Source organism: Ursus arctos, unplaced genomic scaffold (genome assembly GCF_023065955.2).
Source record: "Ursus arctos isolate Adak ecotype North America unplaced genomic scaffold, UrsArc2.0 scaffold_28, whole genome shotgun sequence".
Classification (NCBI taxonomy): Eukaryota; Metazoa; Chordata; class Mammalia; order Carnivora; family Ursidae; genus Ursus; species Ursus arctos.
The window spans coordinates 28,224,310-28,242,249 of record NW_026622963.1 but is presented as its reverse complement, the minus strand read 5'-3'; the positions used below and the strand labels follow the sequence as shown (position 1 = coordinate 28,242,249).

Sequence of the window (17,940 nt, the reverse complement as noted above, 5' to 3'; positions counted from 1 at the left end):
AGGGACTTTATGTCTTTGTAAGTGGAACCTCAAAGTGTTGAGCGGAGATGATTTAATATAATAATGGATTTTCTGAGCCAGAAGGAATCTTAACGACGTCCTAAGGACTCTAACCCATCTCTTCGGTGGGGATCGTTCATCATGTCCCTTCCTAGTAGCATATTTCCTCTAGAGGGAGATCTGTCCCATGGCCAGACCCAGGAAGCCCCGACTTCACCTATCCAGGAAGGGTAGAAGGAAGAAGTCGCCACTGTCATCGCACAAGGATGGGGTTCAAACAAGATGGGGAATGAGTAGCGTCCATTGCAAGATGTTCACACAAGAGCCCTTTTGATAGTGTGATGGGGACACAGACCAGATTAGAGGGGCACCAAGAGAGGGTAGAATGAGGAACACAGGCGATTAGTGTAGACGATGCTTTAAGAATTTGCAAAGTACTGGCAAGACATAGAGAAGGCGCTAAGGGGAGCATCGAATTAAGATTGGGTTGTTTATTTAAGATGAGAAAAGCAAACATATATATAAATGCTAGTAGGTACAAGCCAGTGGCATGGCAGAGGAATCAGGAGCTGGGCTCCCGAGCCAGTCTCCTGGGTCCAAATCCTGGTGTCCCTACTAAGTCCCTGTGCTGCTCTAGGAGGTATTTCAAGCCTTCTCCGTGCCCGAGTGCCTTCTCAGGAGGAATGGATAAGCAGTTCTGCCTCAAAGGGCTGTTGTGAGGTCCAAGATAAATATCAAAAGTATGACAGTGCTGAAAGGACATTTTTTAATATATGGAAGAGAGAAGAAGTCGGTGATAGAACAAGAGTCTGAAAGGCAGGACGGGTTGCGATTCAGAGCACAGGCAGGCTTGGAAAAGAGAACAGCTAGCTCCTACAGCGTTCTGGGTTTGGATAAGAGAACAGCTGGCTCCTCTCTTGTAACAAAGGAAGGGAGAAGGCAGACTCCTTCTATTTACAAATATTCATTGAGCCCTTACGATGGGCAGGCACTGTGCCCAACAACGGGGGTGCAGCCGTCAACAAGACAGACACAGCGCTTCCATCACGAAGCTTACATTCCAGGGGCAGAGTCAGTGCGTTTAATACGTGAATATGGTGATACGAAGACAAAAGGAGATGGGGGTGGGGAGGGCCACGATGGGGGGAAGAGCAGAGCAGATGCTATTTTAAATGGGGTGGTCAGAGAAGGTCTCTCTGAGAAAGTGACATCTGAGCCCGGGTTTGAAGGAGCGGGGAGTGAGTCACGGAGATATCTATAGGAAGAGTGTTCCAGGGAGAAAGGACAGCCAATGGAAAAACCCTGAGGCTGGAGCAGCTCCCTAGGGGGACGTGGGTAGGTAGGCATTGGTGGTGGAAGTGAGGCTAGGATTTCCCTTTTTCCTCCCCAAGCCATGCTTCTGGGAGGCTGAGTCCTCTTCTCTACAATGGACAGACACCTTCAGCTTTTCCGACTCTGTTTATTCAGCAGCCCTCTCCCCAGCATGTTTGAGGCATGGGAGACACAGCCCACCCCCCGCAACATGGAGATGAGCTGGACCCTGTCCTGTGCTTGGCCGCAGACTGGTGAAGCCACGTGCCAAGTGACGCTGCAGGGGTAGGGAGCACCTTGGAGCAGGTAGGACCAGGACACAGAGGTAGGACAAGTGCTCTGGCTTGCTGTAAGGCAAGGCCTTCAGGATGGGGACAGGGGAGACTCAGAAAAGATTCTATAGCCTTGAATGGCTTACAGAGTCTTCTCTGCCAACGGCTTCACTGTCTCCAGCTCAAGCCACAGAATAAATATGCCTCACCTCTGAGTTTTAACTGCCTTGGTTTCTGGGTTTTCGAGTGGTCGGGGTTTTGGAATGCAGCATTCTCTTAGAAGTCTTTCTATTATAAAGTCCATCTCCTTTATAAAATGGGTATGGATTGGAGGATGACGAGTCCCACGTGGATTGGTAATCAGTGCCTCAGTTTACTCCAAAAAGGCTCTGGTTTCAATGATAAATCGTATGGTCTCCCTCTCCCCCCCCCCCCCGTTAGAGGTGACAGTTTCATGATGAGAAAGGATCAGCGGTAAAGATGGTACAAAATGTTTGGCACCCAAGTGACTTGTCTACTTGAATTTTGACGTGCAGATGCCTATCTGTACTCCTGTACGAACACTAGAGAAATTGGCTGGAACATAATCAGAGCCCTAAGTTCACATGGATGTTTTCTGAAGTTGAGCAAAGGGAAGAGCCAGGAGCGAGCGGGTTGCTTTTTGTACACCGACGGAAGCTGATCAACAAGCGAAACTTTGCTGAAATCAAAGCAGATAGATAATATTTAATAATTTAATAATACACTAATATTTAAAGTGAAAGAAGGGGGGACAGCAGAGAAAGGAGCTGAGCAGTCAGTGAGGAGAGCTCAGGGGCATAAGACAGACACCCGTGAGCTCGCTGACTTCACCCTCGTCCCTGGCCCCGGCAGCACAGATCGCGATCGTCATGGAAACCCCATTGTCAGGGTCAAACCCTACCCAGGTCTCTTCGGAGCTCTGTGCCCCGGCGTGAGGTCCAAGGGTTTCTGTGCAGTAAGACTCACTGTACAGGAAAGGGTGTCACAGGGACTGTGGAGCTCGAGGCTTGAGCTGGTGAGCAAGAAGCTAAGTTCTTGGAACCGGAGGAGAGACACAAACTGCTGACAGGCATGGGTGGCACTGGGAAGAAGTCTAAATTTGATGGAACTACCAAGCCAGAAGCGTCACTTGCTGCCTATAAAACTGAAGCTGCCGTGACCTTTGCAGTCACACCGAGTCCTCGCTGGCGCTCCAGAAGCCACTGGCCGGTGTGACCACGGTCCGTGTGATCCACGGTCATTGTCACGCTGGTAAAGAGCTGGCAGCGCAGGAGTTCATCGTCCTCCTTCTTGGAGCTGTGACTTCAGGAAAGCTGCGCTCGATCAGAAGGATGTCATCACAAAGAAATATGGCAAAGACGCCTCCCACGTGGGGGGGTGAGAGGCATTTTGCTCTTCACTCCCTAGAACAGAGGTCAGCAAAGTGTGGCTCATAGGTCATATCCAGCCAGCCACCTACTGTCATGTGGCCCTCGAGCCAAGAATGTTTTGACATTTTTTAAAGGTTGGGGAAAAAAAAGCAAGGGAAGCGTAACACGAATATGGAGTGCTTTATGATATGTCCTGCAGTGTTCTAAAGCCTTGCGCTCATTAGCTCATGCGATCCTTACTAAAACCCCGTGAAGTGGATACTCTTACTCATTCTGTAGAGCAGGGAGCAAACGGAAGCTTCTAGATAGGTTAAATAATAGTCAAAGATCACACAGCTAACGGTTAGTTCAGCTGGAACTCAGACCCAGGGAGTCTTAATCACAGAGCCTTGTGCTCTTAACCTGCATCCCCGTACGAAAGGTTCTCCAACCCTGCAAGCGTAGAGAGAGTGGAAGTCCAAAAGACAGACTCGAGACACACATTCCAATGAGGTCACAGGACAGAAGAAGAAAGGGAATGCTTTATAGAGGAATGACGCCACCTTTCTCTCACGATGACAGGACTACTAACTTTGAATCTCAATTAAGCAAACTCCAAGCTCCCCCCACCCACCAAAAAATTGCATTCTTCTCATTGTACAACCTGCAGTTTCTCCTCTTGGGCCACAAAGCCTAAAATATTTGGTGTCTGGCCCTTTAAAGGAAAAGTTTGCTGACTCCCATCCCGCAGAATACAGAACCTTGAAGTGGCTATGGAACGTGACTGGAAAGGCTGGCTACACGTACAAGGTGGCAAACGGCATGAATGCAGTGGCCTCTAGTTCTTAGAGTTTGGAGAGAATGGCCTCGAACTTCAGTTCTCTTGATGACCCCAGCCATTTCATCACTCCTGACCAGCTGCTGACTGGGTACAAGTCCCTCACCAAGGACTCCCCAGTGGTGTCTACTGAAGGTGCCCTACATCTGGGTGACTAGAAAGCTGGGACGAAGTTCTCACAAGTGCAGGTAGTAGACAGGTGGTAGGGGGTGGTCTCACAGTGACCAACCCAAAACGAATTACTAAGCCTATGGACAACATCCCATGTAACTGCTTTCTGCTCAGAGTGAATCAGGGACCAGTGACAGAGTCTCTTCAGGAATGCAAATTGGCCTGGTCCCAAGGGTGGGGTGCCATGTTTCCCACTGCGCCAGGGCAACTGAAAATACTTCCATTGCCAGCATCGTGCTGAGGATCTGCCCTGGATCAACAAGGCTGGGCCCCTTGCCCATCTGAGCACTTGGCCAAGTACAACCAGCTCCACGGAGGAGCGGATGGACAGCAAAGCTTAATTTTCCGGCAACACGTTCAGGAAGCTCCTCGCCAAGTAAGCCCTGGGCAGGAGAGCCCCTGACCCGTTCAAGCACCGGTCGGCTGGTAGGACTTCTGCTCCTGTTCGAATCACACGTGCTCAAGGATCAAGACACGAACACTTTGGAGGGGTCTTTCCCTCTCTTGTCTCTGTGATGTTCTGCCTCCATACAACAGCCACATTAAATGCCAAGTCTCCGACGCATGAACTACATGGAAGAATCTTTAAAAAATTATACTAAGTGAAAGAAGCCAGACACAAAGGTCAACTATTATACGATTTCCCTTATATAAAATATCCAGAATAGACAAATTCATGAAGATAGGAAGTAGCATAGAGGTTACCAGAGGCTGCAGGGATTAGGGAGATATCGTTTAATGGGTACAGAGTTTCACGGCTACACGACATTGTGAATGCACTTATGCCACTGAATTGTACACTTTAAAAGGGTTAAAATGGGAATTTTATGTTAAGTATATTTTGCCACAATAAAAAAAAAAAAAAACACTCTTGAACCCTGAAGCCAGTAGCCCTAGCTCTGTCCATGTGACTGACCCTAAATGAACCATCTCTATCCTCACGGTCCTCCCCACCATGCATTGCTGGGGCCATCAACTTATAGTGTGTCCCTTGGATGTCAACAGGTAGGAACCCCAAGTGGTTCTATACAAAAAAATGAAAGGAAAACAAAAACCTGCATCGAGGTTCTAGATAGGTTAAGTAACAGTCAAAGATCACACGGCCAACGGTTAGTTGAGCCGGAACTCAGACCCAGGGAGTCTTAATCACAGAGCCTTGTGCTCTTAACCTGCATCCCCGTACAAAAGGTTCTCCCAAAACTCTGAGGGAAGAACCATCTGCAAATTCACGAGGTGTGCTTTAGTTTAATCTTTTATTCTCAAGACTAGTCAGTTGTTGGGGCGCCTGGGTGGCTCAGTCGTTAAGCGTCTGCCTTCGGCTCAGGGCGTGATCCCGGTGTTATGGGATCGAGCCCCACATCAGGCTTCTCTGCTAGGAGCCTGCTTCTTCCTCTCCCACTCCCCCTGCTTTTGTTCCCTCTCTCGCTGGCTGTCTCTCTCTCTCCATCAAATAAATAAAAACTCTTTAAAAAAATTTAAAAAAAAAAAGACTAGTCAGTTGTTTAAGTTGGGTCTAGACTCTTAGTTAAAGCTGACAGTTTGTTTCCTGAGCCTGACTCTCCAGGGACAAAGAACACAGGAGATTCTAAACAGCTGCAAGACCCCAGCATGCTGGCTGTTACCTTACCCATAAGCAACGGGGCTTGGGTGAAGAGGCAACACCGAAATGCAGCTTTCAGGTTTGCCAATTGCTTTTCACAAAAAACAGAGCTAATTGTACATGATTTTTTTCAATATATCGTTTTTACGTGTTGTCTTAGTTTCCCAAGTACACTGTCCTCGGAGGGAGTATCGGGTCAGTGGTGGAAAGGGAATCACTGTCCTAAAATGCAGGGCTCTGGGGCACCTGAGTGGCATAGCGTTTGAGCGTCTGCCTTCGGCTCAGGGCGTGATCCCGGCGTTCTGGGATCGAGCCCCACATCAGGCTCCTCCACTGGGAGCCTGCTTCTTCCTCTCCCACTCCCCCGCTTGTGTTCCCTCTCTCGCTGGCTGTCTCTATCTCTGTCAAATAAATAAATAAAATCTTAAAAATAAATAAATAAATAAATAAATAAATAAATAAAATGCAGGGCTCTTAAGCAGTCAATCTCTACCATCGCTGTGGCTGAGAATATTTAGCGGGGTCAAATGCACAGGGGTTATTACTAGTATTATACCTTGTTTTACAGAGTTTTTTATGTGTGCAAGTGCTTTCCCATATGTTTTCTCCTTTGGATGACCCAAGCGCCTTCGTTTCTGTGACTTGGGCACACCGTGAATCATCTTTAGCAAATTTTTCTCACCTAATCGTCTTCTTATGTCACTCAGCCAAGCAGGTATCAGCATTCCTCCATTGTAGGGAAGGTAAGCTTATTTTAATAACATTGAAGGCAAAACCTAATCAGAAAAAAAAAAACCCTTGTCAATTCATGTGATTCTCGTGGAGCCCAAATCTGCAGTCTGTTTCTTGGAATGACGGTCTGCCCCATTCTGTGGATAGCGGAGAGGTGAGACTGTGTCGTGTACAGGTGTCAATAATATGCAGGAACACGGCATGGTCACTGGGAAGGGAAGGCTTTGGAAGAAGAGTCCCACTTAACCTAGAAGTTAGATTTGATTCACTAAGCCCCAGTTGGGGAAGGCTGTCAAGGTGAACAAGACAGGGCCCCCCCCGCCCTGTTTCAATATACATTGTATTATTATTTAAGTATGGTCAGGCCAACAGATCAGGGGATGATTGCCATTAAGAAGATAGTTTTTTATACTCCCAGATCCCAGGTCACTTAGGAGGCAGAGAGATGGGGAAAACTGTGGACAAGAGCCTTTATTGTGATTCTCATATGGAGGAGGAGTGAGGCAGGACAAGCAGGCTGAAGTTGGCCAGTTTGAATAATTTCAGCAGGCTCTGGGACATCGGGGCTGCCCTTAGCTGTCTAATATCTGGCTCTGGGGTGATGAGGGCAGGGGATAGTAGCCCAGAGTATGAGAACTCAGTAAGACAGGTGTCAGGGGTATGGGCTCTAGATTGGTTGGTTTGCCTTTGAAAGGTGCACTCCCAAGTGAATTGTTTACTATCTCTAGGAATTGGCTAACCGTGGGAGGGGCAGTCCCTCCAGAGTCCACAAGGCTTCAGAATACAGAAAATAAAAGACCTGGTTAAATGCATGCCCTCCAGGGGCTGACATTCTAGTGTGGCGAGCAGCCGAGGAAACTGCAACCAGGACCAAATCTCCAGGCCCTGATTTCAACTCTAAAAAGAGCACTTTTGGGGCGCCTGAGTGGCACAGCGGTTAAGCGTCTGCCTTCTGCTCAGGGCGTGGTCCCGGCGTTCTGGGATCGAGCCCCACATCAGGCTCCTCTGCTATGAGCCTGCTTCTTCCTCTCCCACTCCCCCTGCTTGTGTTCCCTCTCTGCTGGCTGTCTCTATCTCTGTCAAATAAATAAATAAAATCTTTAAAAAAAATAAAAAGAGCACTTTGGACTATGCACATGAGATTTCTTGAAAGCCCCCCATCTGTGAGTCCATGAAATAGTTGAAATAACTAAATACACCATGAAGGTGACAGATGCTGTAAGACAATTGAATGCTCTGGGAGGAGAAGGAAAAGATGGCGGAGAAATGAAAATGGGGTTGCTTTGGAAGGAAGGCACAAGTGTTGGCTCGGGGTTCAGCTCGGAAAAGTGATGCAGATGGGCTGGCTGGTGGGACATCCATGTCCCCAGGGGCACCAGGCAGAAACAAGGGTTGAGCAGAGATTCTGAATGGAGACAAGGTCGCCCCCCTGCCCCAGGGGACTTTTGGTGATGTCTGCACACATTTTGGGTTGTCATAACTTGGGGGGTCAGGGAAGGGCTGCTACTGACATAAAGTGATGGAGGCCAAGATGCTGCTCAACACCTTACCCCCAACTCCACCAACAAAGAAATATCCCACGCAGGGGCGCCTGGGTAGCGCAGTCGTTAAGCGTCTGCCTTCGGCTCAGGGCGTGATCCCGGCGTTATGGGATCGAGCCCCACATCAGGCTCCTCCACTGTGAGCCTGCTTCTTCCCCTCCCACTCCCCCTGCTGTGTTCCCTCTCTCGCTGGCTGTCTCTCTGTCACATAAATAAATTTTAAAAATCTAAAAAAAAAAAAGAAAAGAAAAGAAAAAAGAAATATCCCACGCAAACGTCAACAGGGCTGAAGCTGGGTAGCCCTGAGGTAGAGGAAGGGTTGGCATGAAAAAGGATCTGGATTTGTGGTGTTCAGGTCAGTAGGTCTTGGTGCCACTCGGGACCTGGCCTGGAGGCAGAAGAGAAAGACCCGGGGCAGTTGTTGTCGGGCATGTGGTTCTCTCCAAACCCCTGGCCACATGAAACCAGAGGGCCGCATAGAGACAGTGCTCCCGCCTGGTACCAGCTTCAATTTCACGAAAGACACTGTGCACAGGGTTTGTTGAGGATTTGCTTTTTTGTATAAGCAGTTTTAAATTTTTATAAAGTCAAATCTGTCTTCTATTTTCTCTTATGATTTCTTCTTACCCTTCTGAATTTTAAAAAGTCCTTCACATATACTCTTCATACCTCATCAGAGATTTGATAAATATTCACTTCCATTTTTCTCACCAATTTCTTATGGGATCCCTTCCTTAAATGGGTACCTCTTCAATTCGGTCTTTCCAGAGGGTGCTAGAAGTATTCTTGGGGATAATATGACTTCAGGAATTCCATTGATAAATATTTTTGTGTTAATGACTTTGTGTTCTTTTCAAATGCGTGTATAATCACGATATCAAACCTGTATTTTCACAGATGGCACTGTTTAGGATCAGGAGTTTTTAAAGATGAGTCAGTTTTAAATCTTAAGTGGGTAATGGTGTGAGTGATAAGCAAAATATGGCGAACTGGTGATAGGAGTATGAGAATGGCTGGCGTTTGGGACACACTAGTTAAATCACTTGGAATTTATTTTGCTGTGTGGAATAAAGTAACACTTGGGGCGCCTGGGTGGCACAGCAGTTAAGCACCTGCCTTCGGCTCAGGGCGTGATCCCGGCGTTATGGGATCGAGCCCCGCATCGGGCTCCTCCGCTATGAGCCTGCTTCTTCCTCTCCCACTCCCCCTGCTTGTGCTCCCTCTCTCGCTGGCTGTCTCTCTCTCTGTCGAATAAATAAATAAAATCTTAAAAAAAAAAAAAGAATAAAGTAACACTCAACCGATTCCCTTCCAGCTCACCTCCAGGTTGCGAACCAACTACTCCAAACCATTCAGCGAATTTCTCATTGATCGTGATTGTTAAAGTCATATATCAATTCTCATACGCGGTCTTTCTGGATGATCTCTTTGGTTCCACTAACCTTTCATTAGCCTTGAGCTATTAGCACACTTTTAATTACTGCACTTGACTTAACATCTGGCCCCGCGGGTCTTCCTTCCCCGGGAAGAGTACTGATTTCGAGGACGGGGGTCAGGATGGGGGGATGCGAAAGGTCCATGACATGGGGACAGCAGTACACCCAAGAAAGCCCTTGGGGTCTGATCTGAGTAGATAGACTTACAGGGCCAGAGCTGGCCTGATAATCCCAGACCCCTGAGTCAAAAGTGCCAGAGCAGAGCTCTGTCTTCCCAGGGAGAAACAAGGAGGGATAAAAGGGAAATACTAGGCATTGATTTAAAATGTGAAGAACCAGGGATACTCCATGCAATCAAGAACTCGACCGGGGGGCGCCTGGGTGGCACAGCGGTTAAGCGTCTGCCTTCGGCTCAGGGCGTGATCCTGGTGTTGTGGGATCGAGCCCCACATCGGGCTCCTCCGCTATGAGCCTGCTTCTTCCTCTCCCACTCCCCCTGCTTGTGTTCCCTCTCTCGCTGGCTGTCTCTATCTCTGTCGAATAAATAAATAAAATCTTTAAAAAAAAAAAAAAAGAACCTGACCGGGAGGGATGGAAATTTGAGACCCGACGAAAGAGCTGAGGGACGAGGCTCTGGGGGGACGTAGCATACTTCCTGTTGTCTGGTTGTCCGCTGTGATGTGGGAGAACGTTGCCTGTTGCCAAATAATGCTGAAAAGACATTCCAGTCCATCAGGAGAAGACATGTATGTTTTCACACCCACACAACACATACACAGTGTTTTAACTACAGATATGATAACCCTAAAGAAAGCGGACAGAAAAATCCAGACTTACAGCCAGTGTAGAGACAGGCATTCACTTCCCCCAAAGAGTTCTCATTAAATCACAGGATCCCTTAAAACACACTTTGCTGGTGACTTAATCGTTTCTTTGGAGTGCTCCAACACCGTGACTGAAAGGCTAGATGGAACTTTAAAAAATGAGAAAAGTATGAAGAGCTCCTCAACCACACATCCTATAAATCAGTGAGAGAAAAAAATCTTTAATTTAATAAAAATAACTCGTCTCACAACTTTTTAAAAACACACACAGGGCCCAGAGTGGACTAGGTACTGAGGGTGGATGGATTCATCTAGCCCCTGGCCCAGTGTGAAAGCAAAGCAGGGTGAAACTTCATGGCCCTAGAGCCCCCCTTTTTCAGAATCCAATGGATGGTGGGGCTGGAAAGGGCCGTAAAAGTCTTTTACTCCAAAAACTTATATTCCAGAGGAAGAAGCAAAGGACCCCACTATTCACCCATCTCCTGCTCCCCTCTCCCCCCCGCCAACAAAGTGACACCACTTATTATTTTTCCTGCCACCAAAAAGCAAATCATTCTCACATTCGGTTGGAGGCAATGACTGAGTCAATCGCTGCAGCCTCTGTTGAACTTTGGTGTCTCAGGTTTGGAATGTGATGGACCTCCTCTAACACAGTTGAGTGACAGCACGAGCCGACCAGGGGCAGATGCTGAATCATGCTAGAGTGAATGCCAAGAAATGCTGAGTCATGCTGAGCATGACTGTACTATCCTGTGGGATTAACGAGGGGCCGTTAATCCCAAAGAAGTTTGTCTCAAAACTCAAATGAGAGTCTCTAGTGGAAACCCTGGTACGAATTGAAACACTGTTCAAGTGGGAGGCGGGAAAGATCTAGAGGCCTACTTCCCTGTAAAATGCTTGGGTCTGTGGCTGGGCCAGGATGTTGCCCATTCTGGAGAAGCCGGAGTAAGATCTCACCCTCCCTCTGTGGTTCTCCGGGGCGGGCTGCAGGATCTCCTGGTGATTGAAGAGGGCTTTGCGTTGAAGAGCTGGGTTTATAAATAATGCATTTCCTTTGTCTTGCAGGGATTCTGGAGGCAGAGGTACAATCAGATCAGCTGTGAACAGCTTACATAGCAAATCTAATAGGTTTGTAAATTAGATTTTGTGTTCATTTGTTTTTGCTGTAAGGCAGCTATTAATCTGCTTCTCCTCTTTGCTGGCTGGTGCCCTTCTTACTTAGCAAATAGATCTGTTTCGTTTCACTTTGGCTTTGCATTTCCCTAATCACTTTTGGGGAGGAGCTGTCGATAGAAGAGCCCATGAAATGGCCCAAGGTCTAGAGGCTGCAGAGATGGAAAACTCAGATGGGTGAGAGCTACTTCCTGGAAAAAAGCCCACACACTTTGAAGCATTTGAGCTACCAATGGGCTTGTTCATAACTTGCCTTTTTGCTGAGCGGTGGAAGCTCTAAAGAGAATTAGGTCTTTCACTCAATTTCATTGTGGTAGGTGGCTTATCCAGGAGATTAAGGCGGAAAATAAAACATTCAGGAACTTCACAAAGACCTCTTAAAAATATTTAGGAAGCCGACTCAGTAATGTTAATCTTTATTGTTGAATGCACAATCTAAACTGAAAGAGTGTTTTCTCCTGTGAGTATCCTTGGCCAGGGGCAGCTCGATACAGAGAAGCGAGCAAATGCTTTGCAAGCCAACAGACCCGCACTTGCCACTGGCTATGGTTGGACCATACCTCTGAGTCGCCATTCTCCGCTGATGACTACTGCCCCCAAGCTCTGACCTACAGTCTATGAGCCTGAGCTTAAGGAACTTTGGAAGGGAGAAATAATGCCACATTATTCGACATAAACATCCACTACTGAAAATGAAGGCCTTGTTTTACTTTCTAAATATCCTATTGTGGTCAGTCTGAGAATGAGAGATCCAAAGTATTTGGAGAAGGGTCTGTTATTTGCCCTTCCATTGATTTTTTTAGGTCTCTTGACCGTATCAGACCTATTCAATACGTCCACTCCTGACCCCACATGATTCAAGAAAGTGACCCCTCTCTCCTTGACGTCATTGCTTCTAGCTCTCTAATGACCTCTTAACCACCTGCGAGCTACAAATGAGGCTTGCACTGTGCCTGGTGAGATGCAGAAGTAAAAGAGGAGGCCATGTGGCCCTAAGCTCCTCTCTCTTCTACTGTGGAAAAACGTCCCCTTTTGGAGAAACAAGATCTTGACCCTTGATCTTGCCACAGGTATGCCCCATGGTAACTTGAGGGTGGAAGAGTCTTACTCAAAATCAAGTATGAGAAGCAGGAAGAAAACGTCTTGGGAGCCAGGCAGACCTGGATTCAGTCCCCGTGCTTGTTAGCTGGGGCCATGGGCAAATTATTTCTCCCCTCTGAACCTGTTTCCTCATTGATTTAGAATAACCTACCAATTCGGCTGAGTTTGTGCAACATAGAGCATGTAACACCAGTGGCCTGAGGTGGTTCCTGGGTCATCTAATCCATCCCTTCAACGTCACAGAGAAGGCAGCAGAGGCCAGAGACCCAAGGTGACTTGACCACATCTCCCAGCTCGACAGCCATGGAGCCAGGATTAACTCCAAGAAGACCATGGCTGGCAGTGGTCCTCCTCCAAGATTTCACTAGGCAGTAGAAACAAAGATGGAATTTTACCAGTAATCATGCCAGTGTTTATCTCTTTCCCTTCCCCACCTCCACCACGCTGTGTCCCAGAGAAGCCTGGAAACTCCTTCTGGAGTTTTCCAAGAAAATCCCCTGAGTGAGTATCCCAGAATAGGTACCTCTGCAGATCCTTCTGGCCTGAGAGAGTCTGGGGTCACCCAATGTGCCCCAGTTTCTGGAAGCTTCACGTGAGGACTGAATCCATGTTAAGCCATGAGAAGGCAGGTTCTGGTTGCTTCTTTCCGATGAGAACATCAGCTAGCCTGTTAGGAAGACAATCCCCCATCATGAGAAGTCAAGTGTTTCTATCACATATACATCTAATATAAGCTACAGTGAAGCTTGTGGCCTTGGAGTGTGGCAGCTAGATCTGTGTCCCAAGTGTCACTGCTCCTGCCTGTGGCCTGTGCAGAAGGAGGCAGTTCCAAAGGGTTAAAATAGCCACAGGCCCTCATGAGAGGGCATTCGGTGAGAGGTGCAGGAGACATCGTGGTCCTTATAGAATTCTAGATCCTTAACGCTGGATATCTTCCTCTTCTACACCCTCTTTCTATAAATGGGGAAACTGAATCTCAGAGAGGTAAAACGATTTACCCACAGTCACACAGCTTGTGAAATCTTCCCATGACACCTTCTGCTTCCTTTCATGAAAACAGCAAAATGTCCAGGGGTCTTCTGTTTCCTCTTCTAGTCCTCTTCAAAAGTTACATGTGTTTGACTCCAAGACCAGCAATTTCAGCAGAGGAGTCAGGAATATTGAGCAATAGAGGTGTGTGGGGAGAATGGGCAGAGACAATGTGCACCGCCAACTGAATTTCTTCTCTACCTACAAAAAGCAAGATAGGGCATCGGCTGTAGACTTCATTAAAAGAATTGCACCTTTTTTAACTTGGCTGTTTCAAGATAAATGCTGAGGACATGGATGTTTGGTTTGAATTCTTTCGAGCTCCAAAATATGGCATCACAAATCCACTTAGCACTCTAAGTGGGAGAATCTGCTGTCAGCACAGACAAAAGCAACACCTGATGTGCCCCACGTGCATCTGTGCGCATCTGACCAAGGCAGGCTGGCTACTACGCTGCCTTTAGAGATGTAATTGTAACCTAGTTTCTTAGAAACCTACTAGCATAGATTTCAAACCTCAGAATTCAAGTGGGTCCTGAATGCTTAGTGTTCCTGAGTCAGGTGGAGAGATGGTGTGCAGCCAGAATTGTGATTTGCCCCTGGCATACGGGGCCAACCAGCTCCTTCATCCTTCCAGGCTCCCCCAGGGTGAAATTCAAATTCAAATTCAACAAACATTGATTGAGCACCTGCTAGGTTAGGCCTTTGGGGAATAAAGAAGTGAATGAGGAAGCTCCCCTGCTTACAGCCTAGTGGGACAGGGAGACCGAGCACCGAGAACTGTGGAACAAGGTGTGAGGTGTCATCTGACGGTACAAATGGGGCAGTGATGGGATAAGGGGGAGGAGGAGGAAGGCACAGGCTGCTTCGCTTCCCCCTGGTATGAGTTTTTGTTTTCTCTTTATTGAGTTTGTAGACCATCTGATGACACCCAGCTGCTAATGCAACGGCAGAGTTTTGCAAAAGTAACTTGAAGACGTATTGCTACTCCAACAGCGACAGCTAGGTTCCACTGGGAGGAGACATTGGGGCAGGGGGTGGGGAGAAAGAGAGTTCTACCACCCCCTTCCCTGTCTCCAAACTGTATGTAGTGTATACCTGAGGGAGAGAATGTGTGCATTTTAGAGGATAAATAGACTTCCTTCCCTTCTCGGGTAATAACTGCAATTTTGCTCTCCCGAAGTTTACATTCAAGCCCGTGCGAAAACAAAACTATTAGACTTGTCATCGGCATGCTAACAGATCATGTCTACCCTCTTTCTGTTTTTTTTCCCTTCTAGAGCTGAAGTTGTAATAAATGGCTCCTCGTCGCCAGCTGTTGTTGACAGAAGTAATGAAAGCATTAAGCACAACATCCAGCCAGCCTCGGCCAAATGGAGGCACAACCAGACGCTCTCTCTGAGGATCAGGTAGTGGTAATTACCTATAGGACAAGAGACAGCCTTGGCCTTCCTCGGCACAAGCCGGCAAATTGCCGCTCTCCATCATCTAAAGAAGTCAGGATGGAAATAAAATGTTTACCTCCCGTTGAGGCAGGTTTCATCTGTAAGCGATCAATTGGAAATAAAAACCCGAGACAAGCCCAGCAGCCCAACACATGTGCAGCGACTAGGGCCGGGGAGGTGGCAGGAGCACCCTGCTAAGGTCCTGCATTCCAGAAGGAGTGAGGCTCTCGGGTCAGGAGCAGCAGGAGCCTGGGGGGGGGGGGGTGGAGACCACAGCTGGCTTCTCCCAGGGGATCCAAAGCCAGAGTCCTTCTCTGGCAGGAGACGTCTCCTGCTTGAGCCAGCCTGGCACCTGTGCCGCCATCTGTGGGCGACCCAAGTAACATGAAGAGGAGAGTGTCTTAGCCAGAGAGCAGCTCTTGTATTGAGGTTCGAGAGTGACGTCTCAGAGGTCTGCAGTCACTGCTGGGTAGCAAGGAGGGGGAGCTGTAAAGAAGGAATTACAGCAGCAGCATTTTGAGGACTTGACGTTGATACAGCCATGACTGACCCAGCAAAGCTAGGTCCATAGAGCCCTGGCATCATGCTGGGAGCGCAGCGTGCAAACATGAAGCAGACAGGCTAGCAGGGAGATGCAGGCGGGAAGGCTGGCAAGGTAGCCTGCCCCAGACGGAGAAAGCCTTGACTATGGCAGGCAACCTTCCCAGGCCTTCCACCATGCGGAGGGAGAACACGGGGCCCAGAGCTACAAAGGTGTCACCGCACGGAGCAGGGAGGTGCCCCCTCCAGGTAGGCTCCCTGGCAAAATGGAAATACCCCCATGTCCTAGTTCTCAAGGCTTCATTTGGGGCCATGAGGGGGTGTGGGAGGTGAGGGCTAGAGAGGCATGAGACCCGGGACCCGGCAGCTGAGAAGCCATCTGAAGGAACTGACTCCCGGCACCACCATTCTGCCACCCCCACCAGTGCCCCTTCTGAGGCCCCCTGGGTGGACCAGCTGCAGGCCTACGTCCCTCACCCTTGGGTCAGTAGCACTCTTGGATAGGTCAGTGAGAACACATGCAGTAGTCTCCCAGGGTTGGGCTGCTCTTAACCAGTTCCCACCCACTTGGTGGCTTAGGACAACGGAAACAGGGGGGCAGGGAGGGGTGCTCCAGCCCTTCCTCAGCCCTGTGGCCTCATCGCCCCAATCCCTGCCCCCATCTGTTCTGTGTGTCTGGGTATTTCCCTCTCCCGCCTCTTGTAAGGACACTGGTCATTGGCTTTAGGGCCCACAGGGTAATCCAGGACCATCTCAAGAGCCTTAATATCATTACATCTGCAAAGGTGTTATTTCCACATAAAGCCACATGACAGATTATGAGGTGAGGAAGTAGACCTGCATTTGGTGGGGGGAGCACCCCCCACACCACCTGTGAGTGAAATCCTCCCACCAGCACAAGCCCACCTGCATCCCCCTGCATCCCCCTGGCCCTTCCTCTGCCCCTGGATAGACAAATGAACACTTCACACACACGCACACACGCACACACACACACACACACACACACACACACACACAGTTCAGAGAAGACCAGACCATGGGAGCCGGCAAACACACAGCCATTCTGGCAGAAGCAATGTGCCTTCAGCCGGGGGGAGAAAGAATGCCTTTCAACATCCTTCACTTAATCACCAAAATTCTTCGTGATAAGAGATGCTGTGAGTGATTTGGAAATATGTTTAATAATTGATAGTAATTTCTCATAATTAGTTATAAATCAATTCACTCACAGAGGTGTTTATTTATGGACTTTCTGGGGACTCTCCTTACTTTTAAATACTTTGGGGTAAGTCATTGCAGACGTTTTAGCAATTTCCATGCTGTATCAGTTTGTCAAGTTGTATAATCCTTGGTAAAGGGCAGTAAATAAATATAATGCCTCTTTTCCCACCAAGAGATACAAATTATTCAGCAAGGAGTGTCTCCCGTGCATGACAGCAAGAGATCCAGGTCATTAATAAGGAAAGACTCATGGAAGAAGAGTGTTGTGCCTGCCCAGCATTCTAGCTACCGCTCGGCTATGCCAGAGGTCCCCAAATCCGGGCACATGTTAGAGCCACCCACTGAGCGTTAGGAAGCATGCAGAGACCTGAGCTACTCTCGGAAGCAGGATGTCTCAGGTGTGAGCCCAGAGCTTCCGAATTCTTTATAGTTCCCCGGGGGGTTGAAGGGGTGCCCTACTGGGACCTCCGCAGGTTGTCATCTCCAGTCCTACAGGCTCCTAGGCATCAGTGTTACCATCTGCACAATGGGGCAACCATCTGGCAAATTCTCACATTTGCAAAGTGCAGGAAGAAGTGTTGTCCCTCTGAGACTCTGTGGAAAAGGAGACAGAAATCATTGCATCTATGCTAGATAGAGGCTTACTGCAGGAAATAAAGTTCATTTAGGCTAATGTGGGGACGAAATTTCTCTCTATGACTTGACTCGTTTCTAAAGATCTTTTAGGAGTTTCAGACATTAAACACCCCCACCCCTGGCTAGGATCCCCCAGCTAGGCCTGAGTGGTTTGAATAAATCTCCCCAGTGATTCTAAGAAGACACCTATCCTTTTTCTGACCACACCCCATTCCAGCTGTGTGCTTTGTTAGATCTTTCTAGAACTTTCCCCCTAAATCAAAGTCATCCTAGAGCCTAGGGAGCTGTCCTTTGCTCACCTTTGTTCAGAAACAGCACAAAAGAATTTGCTCTGAGGGACCAGGGAGGATCAATTTTTACAAACCCCAGACTAGACAGCAGTGGGGGGCAGGGCAGCACACTCCCCGGAATGGACCAGCTCAGGGATGGCAGGCTATGTTCTCAGTCTCTCAAAGGTAGGGGAGTTGACACACCTCTCAGTATCCACACTTCCGTTCACCCCATGGGATATCCCTTTGCCCAGAGAAGATTTTTGCAGAAGAAAATAGATCACTGAGGAGTGAGGGACAGGTGTCATTCGGCTTCCTAATCCTAGTTCAGCACCCCCGTCAGATGCTTGCCCCGAATCCCACTGAGAGGGGAGTGTGATGAATGGTGACAAATGTCTGGGTGTGTCCAAGACAGGGGTTCCCTGGGA

General features: G+C 48.3%; 1 protein-coding gene across 2 annotated transcripts in view; it reads left to right on the top strand.

Moving 5' to 3' along the window:
• Positions 1-17,940, top strand: part of ST8SIA2 (ST8 alpha-N-acetyl-neuraminide alpha-2,8-sialyltransferase 2) — a 66,972-nt gene that overhangs the window by 23,402 nt on the left and 25,630 nt on the right. For both annotated transcript variants that reach the window (XM_026510265.4, XM_044388387.3), the window contains exons 2-3: positions 11,161-11,223; positions 14,679-14,807. In XM_026510265.4, the coding sequence (XP_026366050.1) occupies positions 11,161-11,223; positions 14,679-14,807 (192 nt within the window). The remainder of the gene's footprint in view (positions 1-11,160; positions 11,224-14,678; positions 14,808-17,940) is intronic.